We start from the raw sequence: 18536 nt of genomic DNA, 5'->3' as shown, positions 1-18536 counted from the left end.
ATAACGCTTACATCTTTGAGGAGCCTTTCAACATTAAGGACCTGAAGGTGCTCTGAGTGGAAGGCTATGTTACTATAAGAGTACTGTGACTTTGACTAACAACAGTAGAATTAAGAAATAGTAAGAATTAAAATCTCATTATACAATTGAAAGAAAGTGCCTCTTTTAGCAAAGATTTCATAAAAATATGAATCCATCCTGACCGGTCAATTAGAGTAAGTCATTTTTTTTTTCTCAACTTGTTTATAGTTGAATGTGGAGCATCTGACAGAGAAGATGAAGACAACAGTGAAGAGAGGACTTATTCTGAGGTTTGGATGAAATCCCAACAAATCCCTTTTCAAGTAGTATATTGCTCTTCTTTTCCCCCCCAGAAATGAGAAATGCAATGAAAACTACACCACAGATGTTCTCTTCAATCTGTACTCTGAAGAAGGAAAGGGTATATTTGACTGTAGGAAGAATGTACTTGGACATATGCAGCAGGTATGGCATTATTAGGCAAAAGTTAAATGTGAATTCCCTTTGTGTTGCATGAATATAGCAAAAACAGTACTTTGTGTTTAGGGCGGAACACCCAGCCCCTTTGATAGGAATTTTGCCACTAAGATGGGAATCAAGTCTATCTTATGGATGACAGACAAACTGAAGGAATGCTACCGACATGGTGAGGACCGAAAGACAAAATGCTAAAAAAAGAAGGGTTACTGATTAATGATATGTGTTTTAAACTTCAAATCTCCAGGGCGTATTTTTGCCAATTCTCATGATTCCGCATGTGTGCTGGGCATGAGGAAGAGAGCTTTGATTTTCCAACCTCTGACAGAGCTCAAAGAACACGTCGACTTTGAGTAAGACGTGTTTTTGTGTTTGTGTTTCCGCCCTTTGGGATACCTAAGATTTATTCTGATTTTCCATTTTGCACTTTTTTCTTTCCATCTGCAGACACCGTATTCCAAAAGAACAATGGTGGATGAGGCTGAGGCCCGTCTTAAAAATCCTGGCCAAGTATGACGCCCGCCTGGACACTTCCAACATGGCTGAACTGGAGCATGTGATCAAGAAAAAAGGCCAAGTTCCTTAGTAGTTTCCGCATATAGTTATTCTTGCCATCAGCATGCTACGTCACTCCTGTGTTGGCTGTAGCTTTCAAAAGTTGCAGCTTCAATAAACATGATGAAATGAAAATAAAGACAGCAATAAACAATCTAAAAAACACTGTTGCGTTTTATTGAAATCAGACAGCTAACACAACTGTGCCAAAAGCAACTTGTTTAACTACCCTTTCAATCAAAGCTGTTGACATTAAAAGAAGTCATCCACCTATCCATCCATCCATTTTATATACCTTATAAGAGAAAAACATGTATTTTTCTTTGCAATTAAATGTACAGGAGTGTTTCTCCCAGACTTATTGGTACAGCCGTACCACTATATGTCATACACAGTGGAATTTCTCCATAGAGGCAGAAAATAACTTGAAAACGCCGCACGGAAACAATGTATTCAAGGTCGCCTTATAGTGAATGGCTTGCCTTACACTTTTTGTAGGTTCAACTATGTTAATAAAGGCGTCAGAGTTGCCGGTTAGCTTATAAGCAAACTTAGCTTGTAGCAAACGTGTGTGACGTCATGCATGCTGAGATCACGTCTGATCAACTGCTGAAAGGAGACGGATTCTGTCCTCTTTCATCTAAAAACTGCTTCAAACATCAAAGCGTATGTAGGGATGGAAGAATGATGCTTTGTTGTGATTGCATTGTATTGGTGTTAATGTGTTATGTTATGTTTGGGATTTTTGTGTTCTGTAAAGAGCTTTGTGACAGTTCAGGCTGTTTGAAAGTGCTATATAAATAAACTTGAGTTGAGTTGAGTTTAATTTAAAAAAACACACAAAGAAACGTACATAAAGAACATAAAGAGACGTGCTAAGTACTCGGTTTCGGTCACCTGATAAATTAAAAGTATCAAAAGTGGAGGGGAAAAAAAGCCACATAAATCCTAAATAATGTTCAGTAATATGTGTGCTGTACTGCGTACTGTCGAGAAAAACCTACAGTACCCATAATACCTTGCACTTCCGGTAAAAGCGGATGCACTTTGTGATTGGTTAGCTAACACTTTTCAAACATAGTGCGGGGTGGAACGTGTTCATTTCACTCCTTTTCACACAGCAGTTTGAAGCCATGGACACGATGCTTATTTGTGTGACCAACTGACCACGTACAACGAAATATCATTTTATCTAATGCAAAAAATTATATTATCGCCAAGGATGTCCAGTCGAAGTAAGTTGTTTGCTCTCTTCACAACGTTAGTCAGTTACATAACTAATGTTACTTCGGTGTTAGCTAAAGGGGCTCACTACAATTTTCATGTATGGTGGTGAACGTGTTTTTCTCCCGCTGTCCGCAGACATCATGAATTCTTTGAAAGTCGACGAATTTATCGTGCGGACTGCTTCATTCAGCGAGGCGTTGCTGTTATGTCAAGAACTCGAGGTTTGCATTAGAAACTTCATGAATTGCCACCGTTTGAAGTCGGTGGACCAGCAAACTGAACCATGGTTACTGCACAAATGAACATAGACATCAAACGTTTGCATTCATTTGCTGTTAGAAAATAGCTTCACCATTTTATCACACTCTTCAGGATGAATGTGAATATTGAACATGCGGTGTACCTTTTTGGAATCAAAGATACTCGAAATTTTAAAAGGTCATTGAATTTTACTTGAAAAATCTAAACCCTTTGTTTTACATTTTGCAGAGTCTTGTCAAGCGTGTCCCGTCTTATGGTGGCACACTGTGTGACAGGGTCATCAGAGCCTGCAACCATCAACTTGGACTTGGATCACTGCAGTTCGATCACATAAGCCAGTTGGTAAACCTTGTGGAGCTTGCCATTCATGGCTATGACGTCTATACTCTCGGCCAAAACAGTCCGCTATACATGGAAAAGATCATTTTCCATATAGTCAAGAAGCTAAGCTCACTGCAAGTCCACAGTCTCTGCAGCCGTGTTGCTGCATTGCTTTATACCAGGCTAACCACAGCGGAGCAGGTTTGTACTGTTTGTTTTTTTATTTATTTTTTATTTTTTTCCTTTAAATTTCTATTGCATACACTCTTAACACTCATTCTTGCATATTTTCTTTAGGGTGAGCACTATTATGTTCTTTTGAGGAATTGCTTCTCCGTTTTGTGGAACGGGCTCAAAGATACCATGGATCCGGAGGTCCTCAATCCCAAAGACAAACTACGTTTCCGGTTTCAAGCTCTCAACTTCCTTCTGTTGTTGGACAAAGAAACTGCTGTTCTTTCCAAAGCTCCTATATACATAGAGAGTGTCATCTGTGAATTTACAGAAAATTGTGAAGCAGTGAGTAAAGCGGATGCTTCATTTGTTCTCCACGAAATGCACACTCTTTTCCCCAGATGTTGGACTGATAGTCAAGGCTGCAAGAGTGATGGATCTACGCCATCTATTGATACATCAAGTGTATACACGCTCCTTGAAATGGCGCTTGTTATAATCAAGATGCTGTGTAAAGCTGGACATCATAGTCTGGCCTCCATTTTTCTGAATGAAATTGAGGTGAAGTTGAGGAACAATGCTGACTGTCAGGCAGCAGCTCTGAAGCTTGGGAAATGGGCTGTTAAAATCCACTCAATGGTGACACCTAATGAGTGCAGTGATGAGCCTTTGAGAAGGTGTGCCAGGTCCTTGAGATCTCTCCCCCCTGAGTTGGGTGAACGTGAAGGTCATTCTGTCCTGGAAGGATGTCGACTGGTGGTGTGGGTTGTGGAAAATTGTCATAAGAAGGGTATGAGCGGTGCTGTGCTACTGGCCTGGTTTTCTTTTCTTGAGGTGCACCAAGACCTGATCACAAGAATCCTGAAGGTTGGTACTCTTTAAATATTTACTTTGTCTTTATTCAAGGGCACTTCAGTCTAACATGTATATCAGATTAAATATGAAGTATTGTGGGAAAAATTAGTATGTTTGTCACATGTAACTATTTCTTGAGGGGAAAAAAAAAAAAGATTTTGTTTGGGAAGAGCTTGACAATACTGCCCATCTCTGAATAGTCGACTGTGCAGTTGTGATTGTTTATACAGTAGTGCCTGGAAATACGAATCGCCAGACTTGAGCTTTTCAAGATATGAGCCGTTGATTAGCCATTAAACCTTCTCTTATATTTGGTGTACATACAGTATGTTATGCACAAAAATAGTTTTGTGGGGTGGGGGGGTCAGAGGTTGATGTTTGGACTGTGACCGGGTCAGAGAAGATGGAAGTTTTTTTTTTTTTTAGTCCGGCCATTAATTAACCCCTTAATACCTTGAGCTAAGGCATCACTGTACTGTGTATCTGTTGTTTTCAGGAATATTTTTTTCATTTATTGGTTTTTATTTTCAGAGCTCAATATTAAAAAGTGAGTCCAGCAGACTGCAACAGACTCTTTGCACCAGTTTTTACCAAGGCTTTGTATTTGCTGATAAGAGCTTCCTCGAGTCAAGGGTGAATAACTTATTTTCTCATATTGATATTTAAACAACATTGAAACAATGTTGCCAAAGTTCTAGCATTGCTTCTCATTGTCTTTATTAGCTACAGGACAGTGAGACACTGACCAGAGTGCTGCTGTACTGCCAAGCCACAGCTGGACACATGTTGACTGAAATGCGCAAACTGTCAAACGAAGACCTTCTTATCAAAGCAGGTGGTTAACTGTGTTTTTTTTGTTTAAAAAAAAAAAATCTATTTTCAAATATATATTATATATTGTTTTGCTGCTGTTATCCTTGTATAGTGATTGCCGTGAACAACTTGGCCTGTGGCTTGTACAATCGTCGTTTTTATGACCAAGCCTTCCCACTTCTTGAGATCCTGTGTCACGATATAAGCAAGAACCGTCCTGCTTCACTCTCTGTTGATAGGGTAATCTTTTGTTATTGTGCTCACTGTCAAATTACATTATGCTAACAATATACTGTATAGAAATGAAGTACTTTGACTCTCCGCAGTTGAACCGACCCTTCATGCTAGCCGTGCAGACGTCCCAACGAGCAGGGCACCTCGAACGAGCGCTAGACTGGGTCATCCTGTGGCTGAAGGCCTTAGGGAATAGAATGGCTTTGCATATGACGGAGCCAATCTCTTTGTGGGTGAAAACCAAGATGGACGGTGCGCGTAGCTCTGACTCAGACATCCGACTCAGGTTTGCATCACTTCTAATAGTGAAAGTGGAAGTCAATCATTAACATTTCTTGACAATATGTTCTATGTGACCTCACTAATCTAAACAATGGTGATATACTGATTAATATTACATTAGTGGAATCCATCTCATTTTGATCCATCTCAGTGGACGGCCGTTTTGCCACTTGTTGTTGACCGAAGATGACATCACAGTTGCTCAGGGCTCAGGCACATCCAATCAGAGCTCACCTGTTTTCTGAAGCTACGCTTGTGATTGGTTGTTACCTGTGACCTGAGTAACATTGTTGTCATCTTGTCTATGTCTATTCAGTCAACAGCAAGTGGCAAAATGGCCGTCCCGCGAGATGGGTAAATACGGCTGGATTTTGCTGCTGAACTCATATTCCACTAGCGCAATATTAACCAGAATACCATATTTAGACTAGTGGTGCTGCATAGAACATATTGTCGCCTAAAAAATAAAAAAAATGGGGTTGACTTCCCCTTTAAAACCATAACAGTTTCATGATATTGCCAATGATCATTGTGCTCTCATAGGACTATACGTGATGGTTTTGGTCCTGACATTCCGGATGAAAAAATAATGCTTTGCCTTTTGGATGAGGAGTTGCGTGCCTATAAGGAGGAGGCAGGCGACACCTCCCAGGAACGTTACAACACTCTTTGCGATCTGCTGGACATCTGTCATGAAGAAAGCTCCCACACCCACCTGCGTGCTGTCTACCTCTGCGAAATGGCCCATGTTGTTTGTTTTCAGGACTTCAGTGTACACACTGATTGGTAAGAGCTTCTTCAGTTCAATATTCTACATAGAGATAAATTGCTGAGTCTCTTGTGATAGCTAAAAAGCACAAAATGTGATGACGTCTGATTCTGGATTATTTTTATTTTGCATGCCTATGTGTTTCTCTGTAACTTTTACAGTACAGCTGTTGATTTTACCCATGAAGCGTTACGGCTCTTGGAAGAGGAACCGGAGACTCCTGAAAACACAAACCGACTAAAGGATGACAAGGCCCATGCTTTGCTTTGGCTTTTTATCTGCACTCTTGAGAAGAATCTTCAGGAGGTGTGTATTGGTAGATTTGGCCAGAGTTACTAAGTTTTAAAACCTTTGTGTTGTACTTTCTCACACAAAGAAAGTGGAAATTAGTGTTGATAGTTAAGCTAAACAGTTTGAATCAAACAGATTTTCCCATAGAAACTATGCTGAGACGTGCGGCAGCCAAGGAAAAAAAATGCCAAACCAAATTTATATTATGGTAACTATAACTGCTTAATAGATCACAAAACGTCATAGCAGTCCTTACGAATTATGAGCAGCTCTTTAAAATGGAATGGTGCACAATATTTAATATCCATTTACACATTCAACTCTTTTTCAATGCAGACCACAATATTTATGTTTTACTTGTTTGGCGTGACAAATGACCAAGAAAACTGGTCATCGGTTAGCTGGAAAGAAGTCGTGTTAATGGTGTTCATTCTGTCTTTCTTGCTAGGCAATTGAAAGGGACGTGAAGCTTCGAGAGATTCGTAAGGAGTCTCTACGTGTAGAACCTATAGTGATCAATGATTTTGATTATGAAGACAAGCAGAAGAATGAGGAGGACATCTTGGTATATGATGGTCTAAAATTCAGCTTGGCAGTACAGAAGAGTATGTACCCTATGTATTTGAATTGGAATTTGTTGCTCCCTTTTTGTAATATATACAACTTGTGTGATTTGATTCTTTTCGTTCTTACTGTTATAACTTTTTTGTTCCGTAAAGAGTTGTGTCAATCTTTGGAAAGTGCACTGGCTGAGTGGGTTGCTCTTCTGCGTGCTCCAGTTTTGGCTTCTGTGAGGAATCCTAAACAGACGCATAACTCTATTGTGGTGACTGCGTCTCTCTTAAAACTAATGGGAAAGGTAACTACAGTGCTTAATTCCAAAGAGGATTTGACCCACGTGACCTTGCGCATGACCTAGTGACCTTGCATGACTGATTTTTATTCCATTGTACAGCACTTTGTATGCAGCAATTGAGTTGTATCGATTTATACAAGTTGTTAGGACGATTGTGTATTGTGCAATCTAATCTATTTGCTTTTATTTCTTAATTTTACTTGTCAAGTCAAGTTGAAACCGCTGTATTTTTTTATTTGTGTCTTTCTCCAATTTAGCCACTTAAAGCTTTGGAAGCATATCAACTCGCTATTGAAGTTTCCCGCCAACTTGGCGACACTCAAGGATGTGCACATTCCCTTTGTCAGTCAGCTAGCCTCCTCTTAGAAATGGGCTCCACTGAACTGGCTTTGGTAATGCAACTTTCAGATGATGATGCTTAACAAACTTGTTTTGAATTCATCATAAATGACTTCCTCAATAATGACGTTTTCAGACTCAAACTGAACAAGCAGAAAAAATGGTCACCAATGATACAAGCATTGAAGGACCATCCACTCTCTCCCTGTTCATCATTTTGCTGAAATCTCAATGCTGTTACAGTAATGGACAGGTGCCCAGCCGTAATTCTTGTATTCTGAAGTGAGAAATATGGGAGCTGTTTTGTTTTTATGGCATTTCCACTTTCACAGGTGGATCGTGGAGTTTCTTATCTGTGTGATGTGCTTAAAGAAGCCAATGATCAAAAACGTTCTAAGAGCTGGTATATGTTGCGAGCTCATGCGCTCCAGATTTGTAGCTCCTACCTCAGTTTGGACACAACTTCCCTGCCACAAACTCAGCGGAGCCAAATTACGCAGCATGGTAGGTTATTTATTACCAAAATGTACATAGACGGCTAATTTTCTGCTTTCGGCATCATGGTATCATGCACTGTGGCCGAACACCTCACCTTTGTTTTTTGTTTCTTTAACCTCAGGTTTCAAAAGCCCAGATACTGCCTTGTATGAAAGTCTGAATCTTCTCAGCAGCCTGCTGGTCACTTTTGTGGGGCGAGGTGTCTATGGGAATCATGGAAATGGCTCAGATGTGCGGTTCATTGACACAGGTATGTCATAACGGGTGATCAATGTAAACATTTAATAGTTTTGAACTTCATGGTATTGTGATTTATGACAGGAAGTAATCTCGTGTTCAAATGGCGCCTGCTGTCGGAACTGTTGAGCTGCTCAATGAAAGTGATTGTGCTGAGAACAAGCTGTGGTGCCATCAATGATGCAAGACTTCAGTGTCGAGAAGCCCTGAAGCTGGCCACCAAGTTGCAAGCACTGAGCCAGTAAGTGCATGCTTACTGCTGTAAGCAGCTTACAGCAGTATTGTAATACAATTACTGGTATTACACAATACCAGTATTGTGTAATGTTGTGCAAGAAAGCAGCAGAAGTAGTTTGACAACATCTTGCTGCTATAAAACTCGTATAAATACGTCTTTGGGAGCATGGTAATATTTAAAATGGAACGTATTTACACGACTGTCTCAGAAAATTAGAATATTGTGATAAAGACCATTATTTTCTGTAATGCAATTAAATAAGCAAAAATGCCATACATTCTGGATTCACTACAAATACACTGAAATATTGCAAGCCTTTTATTGTTTTAATATTGCTGATTATCGTTTTTTATTTTTTTTATTTTTTACTTTGAGGAAATATTCAAATATTTTGAGATTTTCTGAAGCTGTAAGCCATAATCAGCAATATTAAAATAATAAAAGGCTTGCAATATTTCCGTTGATTTGTAATGAATCCAGAATGTATCGCATTTTTGCTTATTTAATTGCATGACAGAAAATAATGGACTTTATCACATAATTCAAACTTTCTGAGATAGCCCTGTATACGTTGTGGGGAGCAACTGACTTAATCTCAATTCAGAATTTTGCTTATTAGTTCAATGATGGGCCATGTTTATTAGCCACTTACTGTGTTTAATCTTTCATAACGATAATGCTTCTTATTTTGTTTCTCTTAGGTGTGCTGAGCTGTTGGTAGTGAAAGCTGAGTTGGAACTAATACAGGGGGAGATTGAAGAAAGTGGATTTGATTTAGACAAAGTCAGGAACCTTCTGGAAATGTACACAGGTTTGCACAAATTGGTAGATATTTATAATTATTAGAATTAGTGATCGGAACTATGGCTTCTCTTATGCTTTTTCTTCGCTTGGTTGATGTTTTTTCTCAAGTCAGCTTTATGTTTGTTCAGATTTTTCAGATGTAAAGTCTACGTCTGGGGTTAAAATCAAACCAAGAAAAGGTCGTCCAGTGCAGAAATCTCGTTCTCCATTGCCTGTAATGGAGGACGACCTGAAGGACATCCTGAGTACAAGGTGGACTGTCAGAGAACCAATTGTGAGGGATGAATGTAGCTCTCCACCTCTCAAGGCCAAACCTCGTTGTTGGCTCTCATGCCTCACACACAAACCAAGCTGCCAGTGCCTTTGCTGCTCAGAGCCCCTCCTGGGCCGCGTTACCGCCCGTTGGGCAGCTGCACAGGCAGATATGATTCTCCAGTTGGACCATTCTGAAGCGAAAGATGGTTTTAAACTTCACTGGGCCACATTAGCTCGTTGTAAAACCATCACTGCCAAACTTGAGGCTAAATTGGCTGAATTCATCCCACTGTGTAGACCCGCAACCGGGTCCCCTAAGTCCTCTCTTATGCATGATGTGGTGGGCCGTGTGTATCTTCACATGGCTGTTTCTAGCCTTGAACCAAGCCACATTAAGATCAGCAACATATGGAAAGTACTTGAAGCTGGCTTAGCTTTTGTTGATTCGGTGCACACGCCGGAACTAAAAGCTGTGGAAGCTGGTCTCATGGCTACCAAAGCCATTGCGTCCTTGGTCACCTTATCTATGAAAAAAGATTGCAGGCTAGAGGAACTCTTCTCAAATGTGTGGACTTGGAAGCCTCCAAAGCGATTGAAAGTTCTGAAATCGCACCAGTCTTCACTCAAGGAGTCTAAAACTTTGTCTATGTCTGAAAAAAAGAAGCAGACAAAGGTCAAGGTCTCCAAGCCGAAAATCCAAGTCCCGAGCTCCACAGCCAAAGGGAGGAATCGGGGTCCCATTACTCCGATGATGATTCCCATGACTCCATTTCCCAAGACTCCGGTGATCAAGCCCAAGTCTGCAAGGGAGCTTTGTGCTTTTGACTTCAACACAGTGGTGCCCACGTTGGACTTTACTCCAGTTCAGAAAGCAAAATCCCCGGCCACAATACAGAAGTCACTGAAAACTGCCTCCAAACTGCAGTTTCAGGTGTTTGACGAGTCCCTGCCCACTCAAGACAAAGTTAAACCTGTACCTGCCGCTCCAAGACGCACTAAGAAATCTCGTTTCAAGGTGAGCATCAAATCCAATGAATAAATTAAGAGCTGGGTGTATTGTTTATAATAATAATAATAATAATAATAATAATAATTTGAACTGTCTTGATACAGCTGGACTTTAGTGATGAGAGTGATGCAGAGAACATTGCTCAGGAAGAACTGATTGAAAATGTGTCTAAAAAGAAAACCACCACAAGACAAGCTACTGGCAAAGGTAAAGCTGCCTCAGCTACCCCTGCTGAGAAGATCCTACCAGCCAGACGGGCTAGGAAGAAGAGCTGCGCACTATTTCAAGACACCTCGTCAGAAGACGAAACCTTGCTGCATCGAAATTCCTTAAGACGTGGAAGAGCCAGAAAGGTGTCCGGCAAGGAGTTGGAGTTCGAGGACGAGCCAGAAAAAATGAGGGCCATTGAGGAAGAAACTAATGAAATTCTAGACCTGAGCATTGAGTATTTAAGGGTGTCAGACACTGAGACAAAAGACTGTGCCACTTCAGGTAAAAACCAATGATGTTAAACTAAACAGCTGGATAATTGATTGTAATAAATATCGGGGATGTAATGAGTACGATGCGATAAATATTGGCAATTAAAAAAAAAAAAAAAAAGGCATCACAATGTATAAAAATTAGAGCTGTGTTACGGTTACATTTTCAGATCGCATTAATCACATTTTAGATTAGTGTTTTGATTGAATGATATTGTGGCAGTTTTAATATTGTGGTATTACTGTTATCTTTACATCCCGAATGAATGTTGTAGTATCAGGTAAACTCAGCTGATGGCATGATACTGGCGATAAGGACAGATTCAATCTGAAAAGAAAATTACTTATTTTGGTTCAGCTGTAATGTGAAGAATCAAGCCTTACGTTTTTAACTGTTTTTTTTTTTTTTTTTTTTTTTACACTCTTCATCTTTCAAGACAAAACATTTGTTGAAGTGTTGCGAAGGCATTTGTGTTGTGATTTGGAGAGTAAAGACTTGTTTAATAAGAAGAGTGGACATCAAGCAAGAGGCCCTCAAACCCATCATCCTTGTCCAGACCCCGGACCGGGTAAGAATGTACAAATATTAACATTTTGTTTCCTGAAATACAGCTAACAAAACAAACCATGTATTTTAACGAAAAACTGTTTGTTCTCCTATTGAGGGTAACACATATCAATGTATTTATTTTTCTCTTCTAATTGTGTTCAGTGTGTTGCAGGGTGAGCACAGTACTGTTACAGTTTTGTTTTTTGTTTTTTTTATATCATATCAATCACTTAAATTATTTGGAAATCCAAACACTTCATTTACATCCACTGGACCCATTTCCAGCTTTAAAGTGGTTCCACACACCTGGGACTGCTTGCAGATTTGGAAAAAAAATAAAAAAAAATAATTATGAGGCATGTATTGCCAAAATGTCAACAATTTAGATTACAGTTTAATTCACCACCTGACTCTCCTGTATGTTCTTCTGGTGTCCCATTAGTGTTCATGTAACAAGTGCTTTCCCCCCATCTGATTGATGAGTTTGTTCTGTATTGCAGACAATCTTACATTTGAAGAAATTCAGGCGTTACTCCATTCAGCTTGGCTGACCCTTCAGCACTTCCCCCATCCCACCGTTTTTCCAAACCTCTGTGCCTTTCTGGCACTATCAATGGGACAGCAGGATCCCGTAGCTACTGCAATGCTTCATTCCCGGTCTTTGGGGATCACAAGCCGACATCGCACCATCAGATACCTAGCCAGCTGTCTCAAGTAAGTGTATTTATTCTCCATGCGCTGTGACATAATACAGTATTGTAATGTGAACATCTGATGATTATATGCTGTTTTTTTTTTCTTTTCTTTAAATTGGCCATTTGTTGTGTGTTTTTTTTTTTTTTTAATAGAAAGCTGAAGAAAACATCTAGTGGGCTAGCAGATCACATGGACAGCCTAACTCTCGATGAGTCTGGTCCTATTACTACTACAGAACAGAGGTTGTCTCAGTTGGAAACCATCTTTTCCTTTCCAACAGCTGATTGGTCAGCCTTCCCTCAAAGCCACTGCCAAGAGTTTATGCAACAAATTCAACACATTCCCCCAGGTAACTTAATGCAGTTTTGGTAAGGTTTACTTTTATTGATGACTGAGGATAAAAGGCGAATGTCTCCACATGCTTTGTTCTCTCTGCCACAGGTGTGACTGTGTGTATGATGTCAGCGCCTGGAGTAACGGCTCGGGAAATGGGTGAAGGCATCCTACTGTCTCGTCTCGAAAAGGGATCTGCTCCTGTAACGGTACACATTCCCACCTCCACAGAGCCGGTAAGCATGACAAGATGGCCATTTCAAATGGCAAAGAGCAGGTACAGCTTTAATAATTTTAAGAGGATTGTAAATTTAAAAAAAAAACTGGATTTGTGATTGAAAACATTTGACTAGTTACATGAGTTGGCTCAGTAAAACCTCAGCATGTACTGATTGTTGGCCATACAGTAGAGTCCATGTAGTACTCATGAACTGTTTGACCGCCAAAGACGTTTAATGACGTATGCCAAAATCTTAATGAATGTTGCCATAAACGTTAATTGACGTTGACTGCGCTAGCAATGCTTTTCTGTAAGCACAAGTGTTTCCTGTTCTACAGCGCTCTATTAAACGGCTTGTCCAGGAGATGGACAGTATTCTGGTGGATCAAAAGGCTCTGAACAACGTGTCTGAGAAAGCTCTGTGGTGGGAGGGCTGCAGGGAACTTGACTCTCGAGTTGAGGTAAGGAAACAAGCACACTGCTGGAGAGACTCTGTTGTAATCACTCCAATTCAAAACAAATATTGAAAACTAAAATTGCAATTTCCATGCAGCAAAGGTTACCAAATACTGTATTGTACACGCCCTTTGAAAAATGTAAATACTTTATTCAATATTGCAATGAACAATTTCCAAAATTTTGACAAAATATTTTCTGTAAAATATGCACTTAACTCACAATATGAAAGTAAGGTTAATAGATTGCATATATGACAAAATCTTCAGTTTAATCAAATTAATACAAAAAGTTAAAAAAAAAAAAAAAAAAAAAAAAAAAAGGTAATGCATGCCACAACAAAAATTGACATCTACTATTTTCTTTGACCTTCATGCCTTTTATGGATAGCAAAATGTCTGCTAGGCCTGGAATTAACAAGTTGTCAGTCTTTTTCTCAGGGTCTACTTATTTGTGCAAGATGTTCTAATTTTAAGAAAGCTACTGTTTTGTGTGTACTAATGAACAAATCTTGCTTGCAATCAATGACCCACATTTGTGAGTATTTTGTAGTATAATATCCTATAGCAAATCTTGATTCTGAAATTAAACTACAGGTGTTCTTAAAAACCTTTTGGAGTGTACTTTTGCTGTATGTATGTATGTAGATGATAAAGGATGTTGCGCTGATTATGTTTTAGCAATTGGTGAAAGAGATGGAGCAATTGTTGGGATGCTGGAAGAGCCTTCTTCTTCCTCTTTCATCTGAGCCCAAGCTCTCCGCAAAGGCCCAGCACCTGAGCAAAACTTTGTGTGCAAAGGGAGTGACAGCCAGTGAAGAGATGTTAAAGGTGTGTGCTTTTTCTTTTTTTCTCTCTCCAACTGAGTTAGCAACAGAACACCTAGATAAATGTTTGACTTTTGTCTAGGTTCTACTTTCTGCGATCCCTGTGCTGTCCCAAAAAGACTTAAAAAGTTTTGCTCTCGGAGTTTGTCCTGAATGGGATGACGATTGTGAGCAGCTTCTCCAATCAGCTGTTTTGCAGTTTGCAGACAGAGAGGAGCCTCATGGTCACGTGGTTCTCATTCTGGACAAGGTACTCAATTTACTGTTATTTGTAGCATGGAATAATACAGTATGTCCTGTAATTGGATCACAAGTAATCCCAAGCTGACTTTTCCTCCACAGTACCTTCAGAGGTTGCCCTGGGAGAGCATCTCCATTTTACGGTTCCGCTCTGTGAGCCGCATGCCGACTCTGCAGTCACTGATTGGACTGAGCATTCAGAAAGATGTACGATTTACCCCAGTCATTGTATTAATACACTGAGTGAAATCAGTCATCAGAACAATATTGTTATCCTTCCTCAGAATGACCCTCAGTCCATCCTGAAGCATGGCGTGGACATGAAGAATACATTTTATCTTTTGGACCCGGATGACAATTTAAAAAACTCAAAGGAACAATTCAAAGAGTGGTTGAGCAGGTGAGACAAATACTCACAATTTTTGGATAATGGCAAACTTTTCTGTTTTCTCAACTACTTCATTATTATCCTTTATTTAAGCAAACCGGGTTGTGATGGTGTGTGTGGACATGCTCCAAAACCGGGACAGCTGGAAGAAGCCGTTGCAACTAAGGATCTATACATGTACGTTTGTGAGGACAATCTTTGCAATAAAAAAAAATTAAATGCCAGCATAAGTATAGTTCGAAAAGGATTTTACACAATACAGTACTCTGTTGTGGTACTTTGGTTTAGTTTGGTTTATTTTGTTCATTTTTCCTTTTCCATTTCATCACACAATTACAGCATATAACTTTCTTTCAAATAAAAATGCTCTTGTTTTCCCTTGTCTTTGGCAGTTATATTGGCCACGGTGCAGGCACCCGATTCCTCGACAGCCACACGGCCCTAATGCGTCCAATGAGAGCCGCCTCCCTGCTGATCGGGTGCAGCAGCGCTGCTCTGGCTGTGCGGGGAGATCAGGAGGGAGAAGGCATCATCATCAGTTACCTCATAGCAGGCTGGTGAGATATGAGTTTGTCTTAATGTTGCAATTTACATATGTTAGAAAATAAGCGAGAGAAGATTGTGACTGATGCACACTTTATTCTGTTGTAGAGCAAAGGGTTTCAGTAGCATACAGTCCTATACCAGATGTTTAGACTGTGAAATTTGTCCTGACTATTTTTTGGTATGAATTCCACAGCCCCTTTATTTTAGGAAACCTTTGGAATGTCACAGATCGGGATATTGATCGCTTCACCAAAGCCTTGCTGCAATCCTGGTTCTCAGCAGAGTCTGGAAGTGCACTGCTGAATTGTATGGGTTCTTCAAGGCAGGCCACTTACCTGAAACACCTCATCGGAGCCGCACCTGTGGTCTATGGATTACCAATTCAGCTGCAGTAGTGAAGGCCAGTCAGCTGCTCCTGAATGACATCCACATCTTCTGTGCAACATACTTTTTGTCTGAGTTGGTCTTTCATTTCGAGGGTATTACACTTGAAATTGTGTTAATTGTAAAAAACTGCAATTTACTTTTTAATTTATAACCACTGTTGTCAACAGTTTTTGAATCATGTTTTTAATTCAACTTTTTTCGAGTGTTTTAATACTTTTGACTCGATTGTTTGTAATAAAACGTTTTCTCGAATTTTCTTGACGGTTGTGTAGTTATTAGTCCAATAATTGCAGTATTTGCTTTTATATGCTGAAGAAATGACGAGTTTGAATTCATATCATTGCAGCTTGAAAGTTTATATCAAGTTGATAATTAACTTTGACTTTAATAATTTACTAGCTATATTATTAACATGCAGTATCTGGTGTTTGGATTGTATTTGTATGACAAATCTAAATCTGATTCCAAACCACTGTACCAAGGGAAATTAGGTGTGTTGTGGGAAATTCTCGTTACACATTTAATTGGACTAAAAAAAATATAGATATATATATTTATGATTCATAACAGTACTGGGCATGGTGTAGGGTTCATCTATGCTGCAATGACAGCGATGCATAGTGACAGACTAAATGGAAGAAGGTACGTTTAACTTCTATATCTTCCAGTTGCAATTTATCCTTTATGTATATCATCTAAAGATCCGTCTAAATTGTGTCTCGGCTCAATATTTGCAAACAGAGAATAAAACTAATATAAGTCCACGAGAGCTGCATGTCCTTTAACGTCCTCTGGGGGGCGTTCTCTTAACGCAAACGAACGCCCACCTTCTTTGAACCGGAAGCAATCACCAACGTCACACTCCCAATATGGCGATCAATCTCGCGGATCTGTCGCTCCCTCAGCTTGAGGGGCTAAAAAGCCAATTAGACCAGGCAAGTCTACTTTCGTATATTACTGTCGTGTAAAAACAAATCCAATAATGTTGTTGTATTGATGGTAATCGAAATGAATACATCTAGTAGTTTGTTTATTGTGTTTTCTTTACGTAGCATGCTCACGCTCTTTCAACCCCTACCTCCTTTATCGCTAACACCCTATTTGAAAATAAATATTAAGGCATGCCAGCTCACATATATTTGTATATTTAGCACATGAATTTTAAATGTGTATGTGAGAGTGTTGTTTCCTTTGCTTGGGGGCCAATAGTACACTGCTGTACGACATTTTTTTGTTTGTTTTGCAGGAGATTGAGTTCCTGACGTCCTCAATAAGCCAGCTCAAAGTTGTCCAGGCTAAATATGTTGAAGCAAAAGACAATTTGAATTCCTTAAACGAAAACAATCGAGGTGGGTGGGATACCTTTTCAAAAGTGGTTCAAAGGATCAACCTGAAATGCACTATAACTTTTAGAGGTTAATTTACCAAGCTTCTTCCACATGTTTAATTGTTTTGCATTTGAAAAATACTGTATAAAGATCAAAGGGAGTGAGGAAGTGAGTTAAATGCACGTACAACGTGTGCATTCAAAAGTTTTGTTAAAGTCAAGTTCAGTTTAGTGCAGGTTTTGGTAACTTTTTTTTTTGTGAGTCTGTGGGGTGATGTTGCACACAAGTTGTCCCAAAAACACACAGCTAAACTGTCTCATTTCTCTCCTCGTGTAGGCAAAGAATTACTTGTCCCACTTACAAGTTCTGTATCCTTGAGGGGTATTCAATGAGTAACTTTGGATGCATAAAGATATTTATTTATCTTTTCTGTGCCGAACACAGATAAGTTTCATCTGGAGCACTTTTTTCAACATGAATGGTTCTGACATTTCTGTTGTTTTGTTAATGTTATTGATGGCTATTTTACTTTTCTTTACATTGGAAGAAAAATTTGAGAATCCAGAAGATGCTAAGTACACTTTCCTGTATCATTTTAAAGAATATGCTTCATATTGTGTCTCCTTGAGGGACATTGTCCTTGACATGACTTGATCTAGATGTATGTGCCTGGAACATTAAACGACGTGGAGCATGTTTTAGTGGATGTGGGAACAGGATATTATGTTGAAATGGTAAGTAGGTGCTTTTATATACTTTACATTTGGTTCAGGTGATTCATTATGAGTTGAGTCTAATTTTAAACTGCAACTTTTTCATTTGCCTCCTGTAGAACGTAGCAGATTCAAAGGCATTCTTCAAACGTAAACTAGATTTCCTGACAAAGCAGATCGAGAAAATTCAGCCTGCCCTTCAGGAAAAACATGCCATGAAACAAGGTGAGTCTTTATAAATGTGAACAACATTCATGCTTAAGAAACGTTTGGTTTATCATGATAATGTCACATTTTAACCAGTAGTTTGATGACAAAAGTTTTCATCTTTGGGTTTCTTGCAGCTGTGATTGAAGTCATGAACGTGAAGATCCAACAGCTACAACAGAGTAAACAGGCTTCCAGCACCAAGGCTTAATCATGACAACACTTAATTAATGCTTTACTGTGTGTGTGAGGAAAAAGAACTGTAAAATGTCCTGTTGCATGATTTGGGAATAAAGAGGCAGTGAGCATTATTTTCCCTGTTGTGACCCGTTTGTAAGTTATCCTAGCACACTGATGCACATCCTTGCAGCAAGATTGTTCTTCAAAAATAGATCCTCTTTGAAGAACAGCAAATTGAATGTAACGTACACCACAGTAAAAATAAATTGTAGCGCTTAAGCAGCCACTTGCCCACCCGTGTTCTACACCAGCCCTGCCCCTTTTTAAAAAAAATATATATATATTATTATTATTATTTTTTTTTTAGATGTTTCCCTTCTCCAACAGTCTCGAGTGATATAATTATCAGGCTTCTGCAAAGCTTCCTGATGAGCTGATCATTTGAATCACTTATTTTGTCACAATAGG

The 18536-nt window shown here is 39.4% G+C and overlaps 3 protein-coding genes across 3 annotated transcripts in view; all 3 read left to right on the top strand.

Moving 5' to 3' along the window:
• The window catches only part of pfkmb (phosphofructokinase, muscle b), a 9745-nt gene extending 8529 nt beyond the window's left edge, over window positions 1-1216 (top strand). The window contains exons 17-22 of the mRNA XM_077528893.1: window positions 1-47; window positions 250-311; window positions 375-486; window positions 568-667; window positions 746-851; window positions 946-1216. The exon at window positions 1-47 is cut by the window's left edge and continues 118 nt beyond it. Of these exons, the coding sequence (XP_077385019.1) occupies window positions 1-47; window positions 250-311; window positions 375-486; window positions 568-667; window positions 746-851; window positions 946-1084 (566 nt within the window). The 3' untranslated portion in view covers window positions 1085-1216. The remainder of the gene's footprint in view (window positions 48-249; window positions 312-374; window positions 487-567; window positions 668-745; window positions 852-945) is intronic.
• Window positions 1217-2134: 918 nt separating this feature from the next.
• espl1 (extra spindle pole bodies like 1, separase) lies at window positions 2135-15896 on the top strand. Its single transcript, XM_077530415.1, has 32 exons — window positions 2135-2288; window positions 2416-2501; window positions 2770-3063; window positions 3160-3903; window positions 4423-4524; window positions 4615-4726; window positions 4817-4944; window positions 5031-5224; window positions 5764-6006; window positions 6151-6295; window positions 6729-6885; window positions 7000-7139; window positions 7394-7528; window positions 7612-7728; window positions 7808-7979; window positions 8095-8223; window positions 8295-8451; window positions 9150-9259; window positions 9381-10522; window positions 10621-11008; window positions 11436-11567; window positions 12049-12262; window positions 12397-12593; window positions 12686-12813; window positions 13136-13258; window positions 13934-14083; window positions 14162-14329; window positions 14422-14526; window positions 14604-14719; window positions 14801-14884; window positions 15100-15264; window positions 15447-15896. Exons 1-32 carry the CDS (start codon window positions 2249-2251, stop codon window positions 15646-15648), a joined length of 6519 nt encoding a protein of 2172 aa, XP_077386541.1. The 5' UTR covers window positions 2135-2248; the 3' UTR covers window positions 15649-15896.
• A 546-nt stretch (window positions 15897-16442) lies between these two features.
• pfdn5 (prefoldin 5) lies at window positions 16443-18199 on the top strand. The gene is made up of 6 exons (XM_077529824.1): window positions 16443-16575; window positions 16887-16989; window positions 17305-17336; window positions 17628-17702; window positions 17801-17906; window positions 18026-18199. Exons 1-6 carry the CDS (start codon window positions 16510-16512, stop codon window positions 18097-18099), a joined length of 456 nt encoding a protein of 151 aa, XP_077385950.1. The 5' UTR covers window positions 16443-16509; the 3' UTR covers window positions 18100-18199.
• The last annotated feature ends 337 nt before the right edge of the window (window positions 18200-18536 follow it).

Source organism: Festucalex cinctus, chromosome 8, assembly GCF_051991245.1.
Source record: "Festucalex cinctus isolate MCC-2025b chromosome 8, RoL_Fcin_1.0, whole genome shotgun sequence".
Taxonomy (NCBI): Eukaryota; Metazoa; Chordata; class Actinopteri; order Syngnathiformes; family Syngnathidae; genus Festucalex; species Festucalex cinctus.
Note: the sequence above shows the minus strand (reverse complement) of the source record. Positions and strands in the feature narration are given on the sequence as shown.

Coding starts and splice junctions, on each gene's coding strand:
- espl1 (XM_077530415.1), top strand. CDS start 2,249: ATGCAAAAAATTATATTATCGCCAAGGATGTCCAGTCGAA. Junction 7,140..7,393: donor TCTTAAAACTAATGGGAAAG/GTAACTACAGTG, acceptor TCTCCAATTTAG/CCACTTAAAGCTTTGGAAGC. Junction 14,084..14,161: donor CCAGTGAAGAGATGTTAAAG/GTGTGTGCTTTT, acceptor ACTTTTGTCTAG/GTTCTACTTTCTGCGATCCC.
- pfdn5 (XM_077529824.1), top strand. CDS start 16,510: ATGGCGATCAATCTCGCGGATCTGTCGCTCCCTCAGCTTGAGGGGCTA. Junction 16,576..16,886: donor TAAAAAGCCAATTAGACCAG/GCAAGTCTACTT, acceptor TTTGTTTTGCAG/GAGATTGAGTTCCTGACGTC. Junction 17,337..17,627: donor TTGTCCCACTTACAAGTTCT/GTATCCTTGAGG, acceptor GACTTGATCTAG/ATGTATGTGCCTGGAACATT.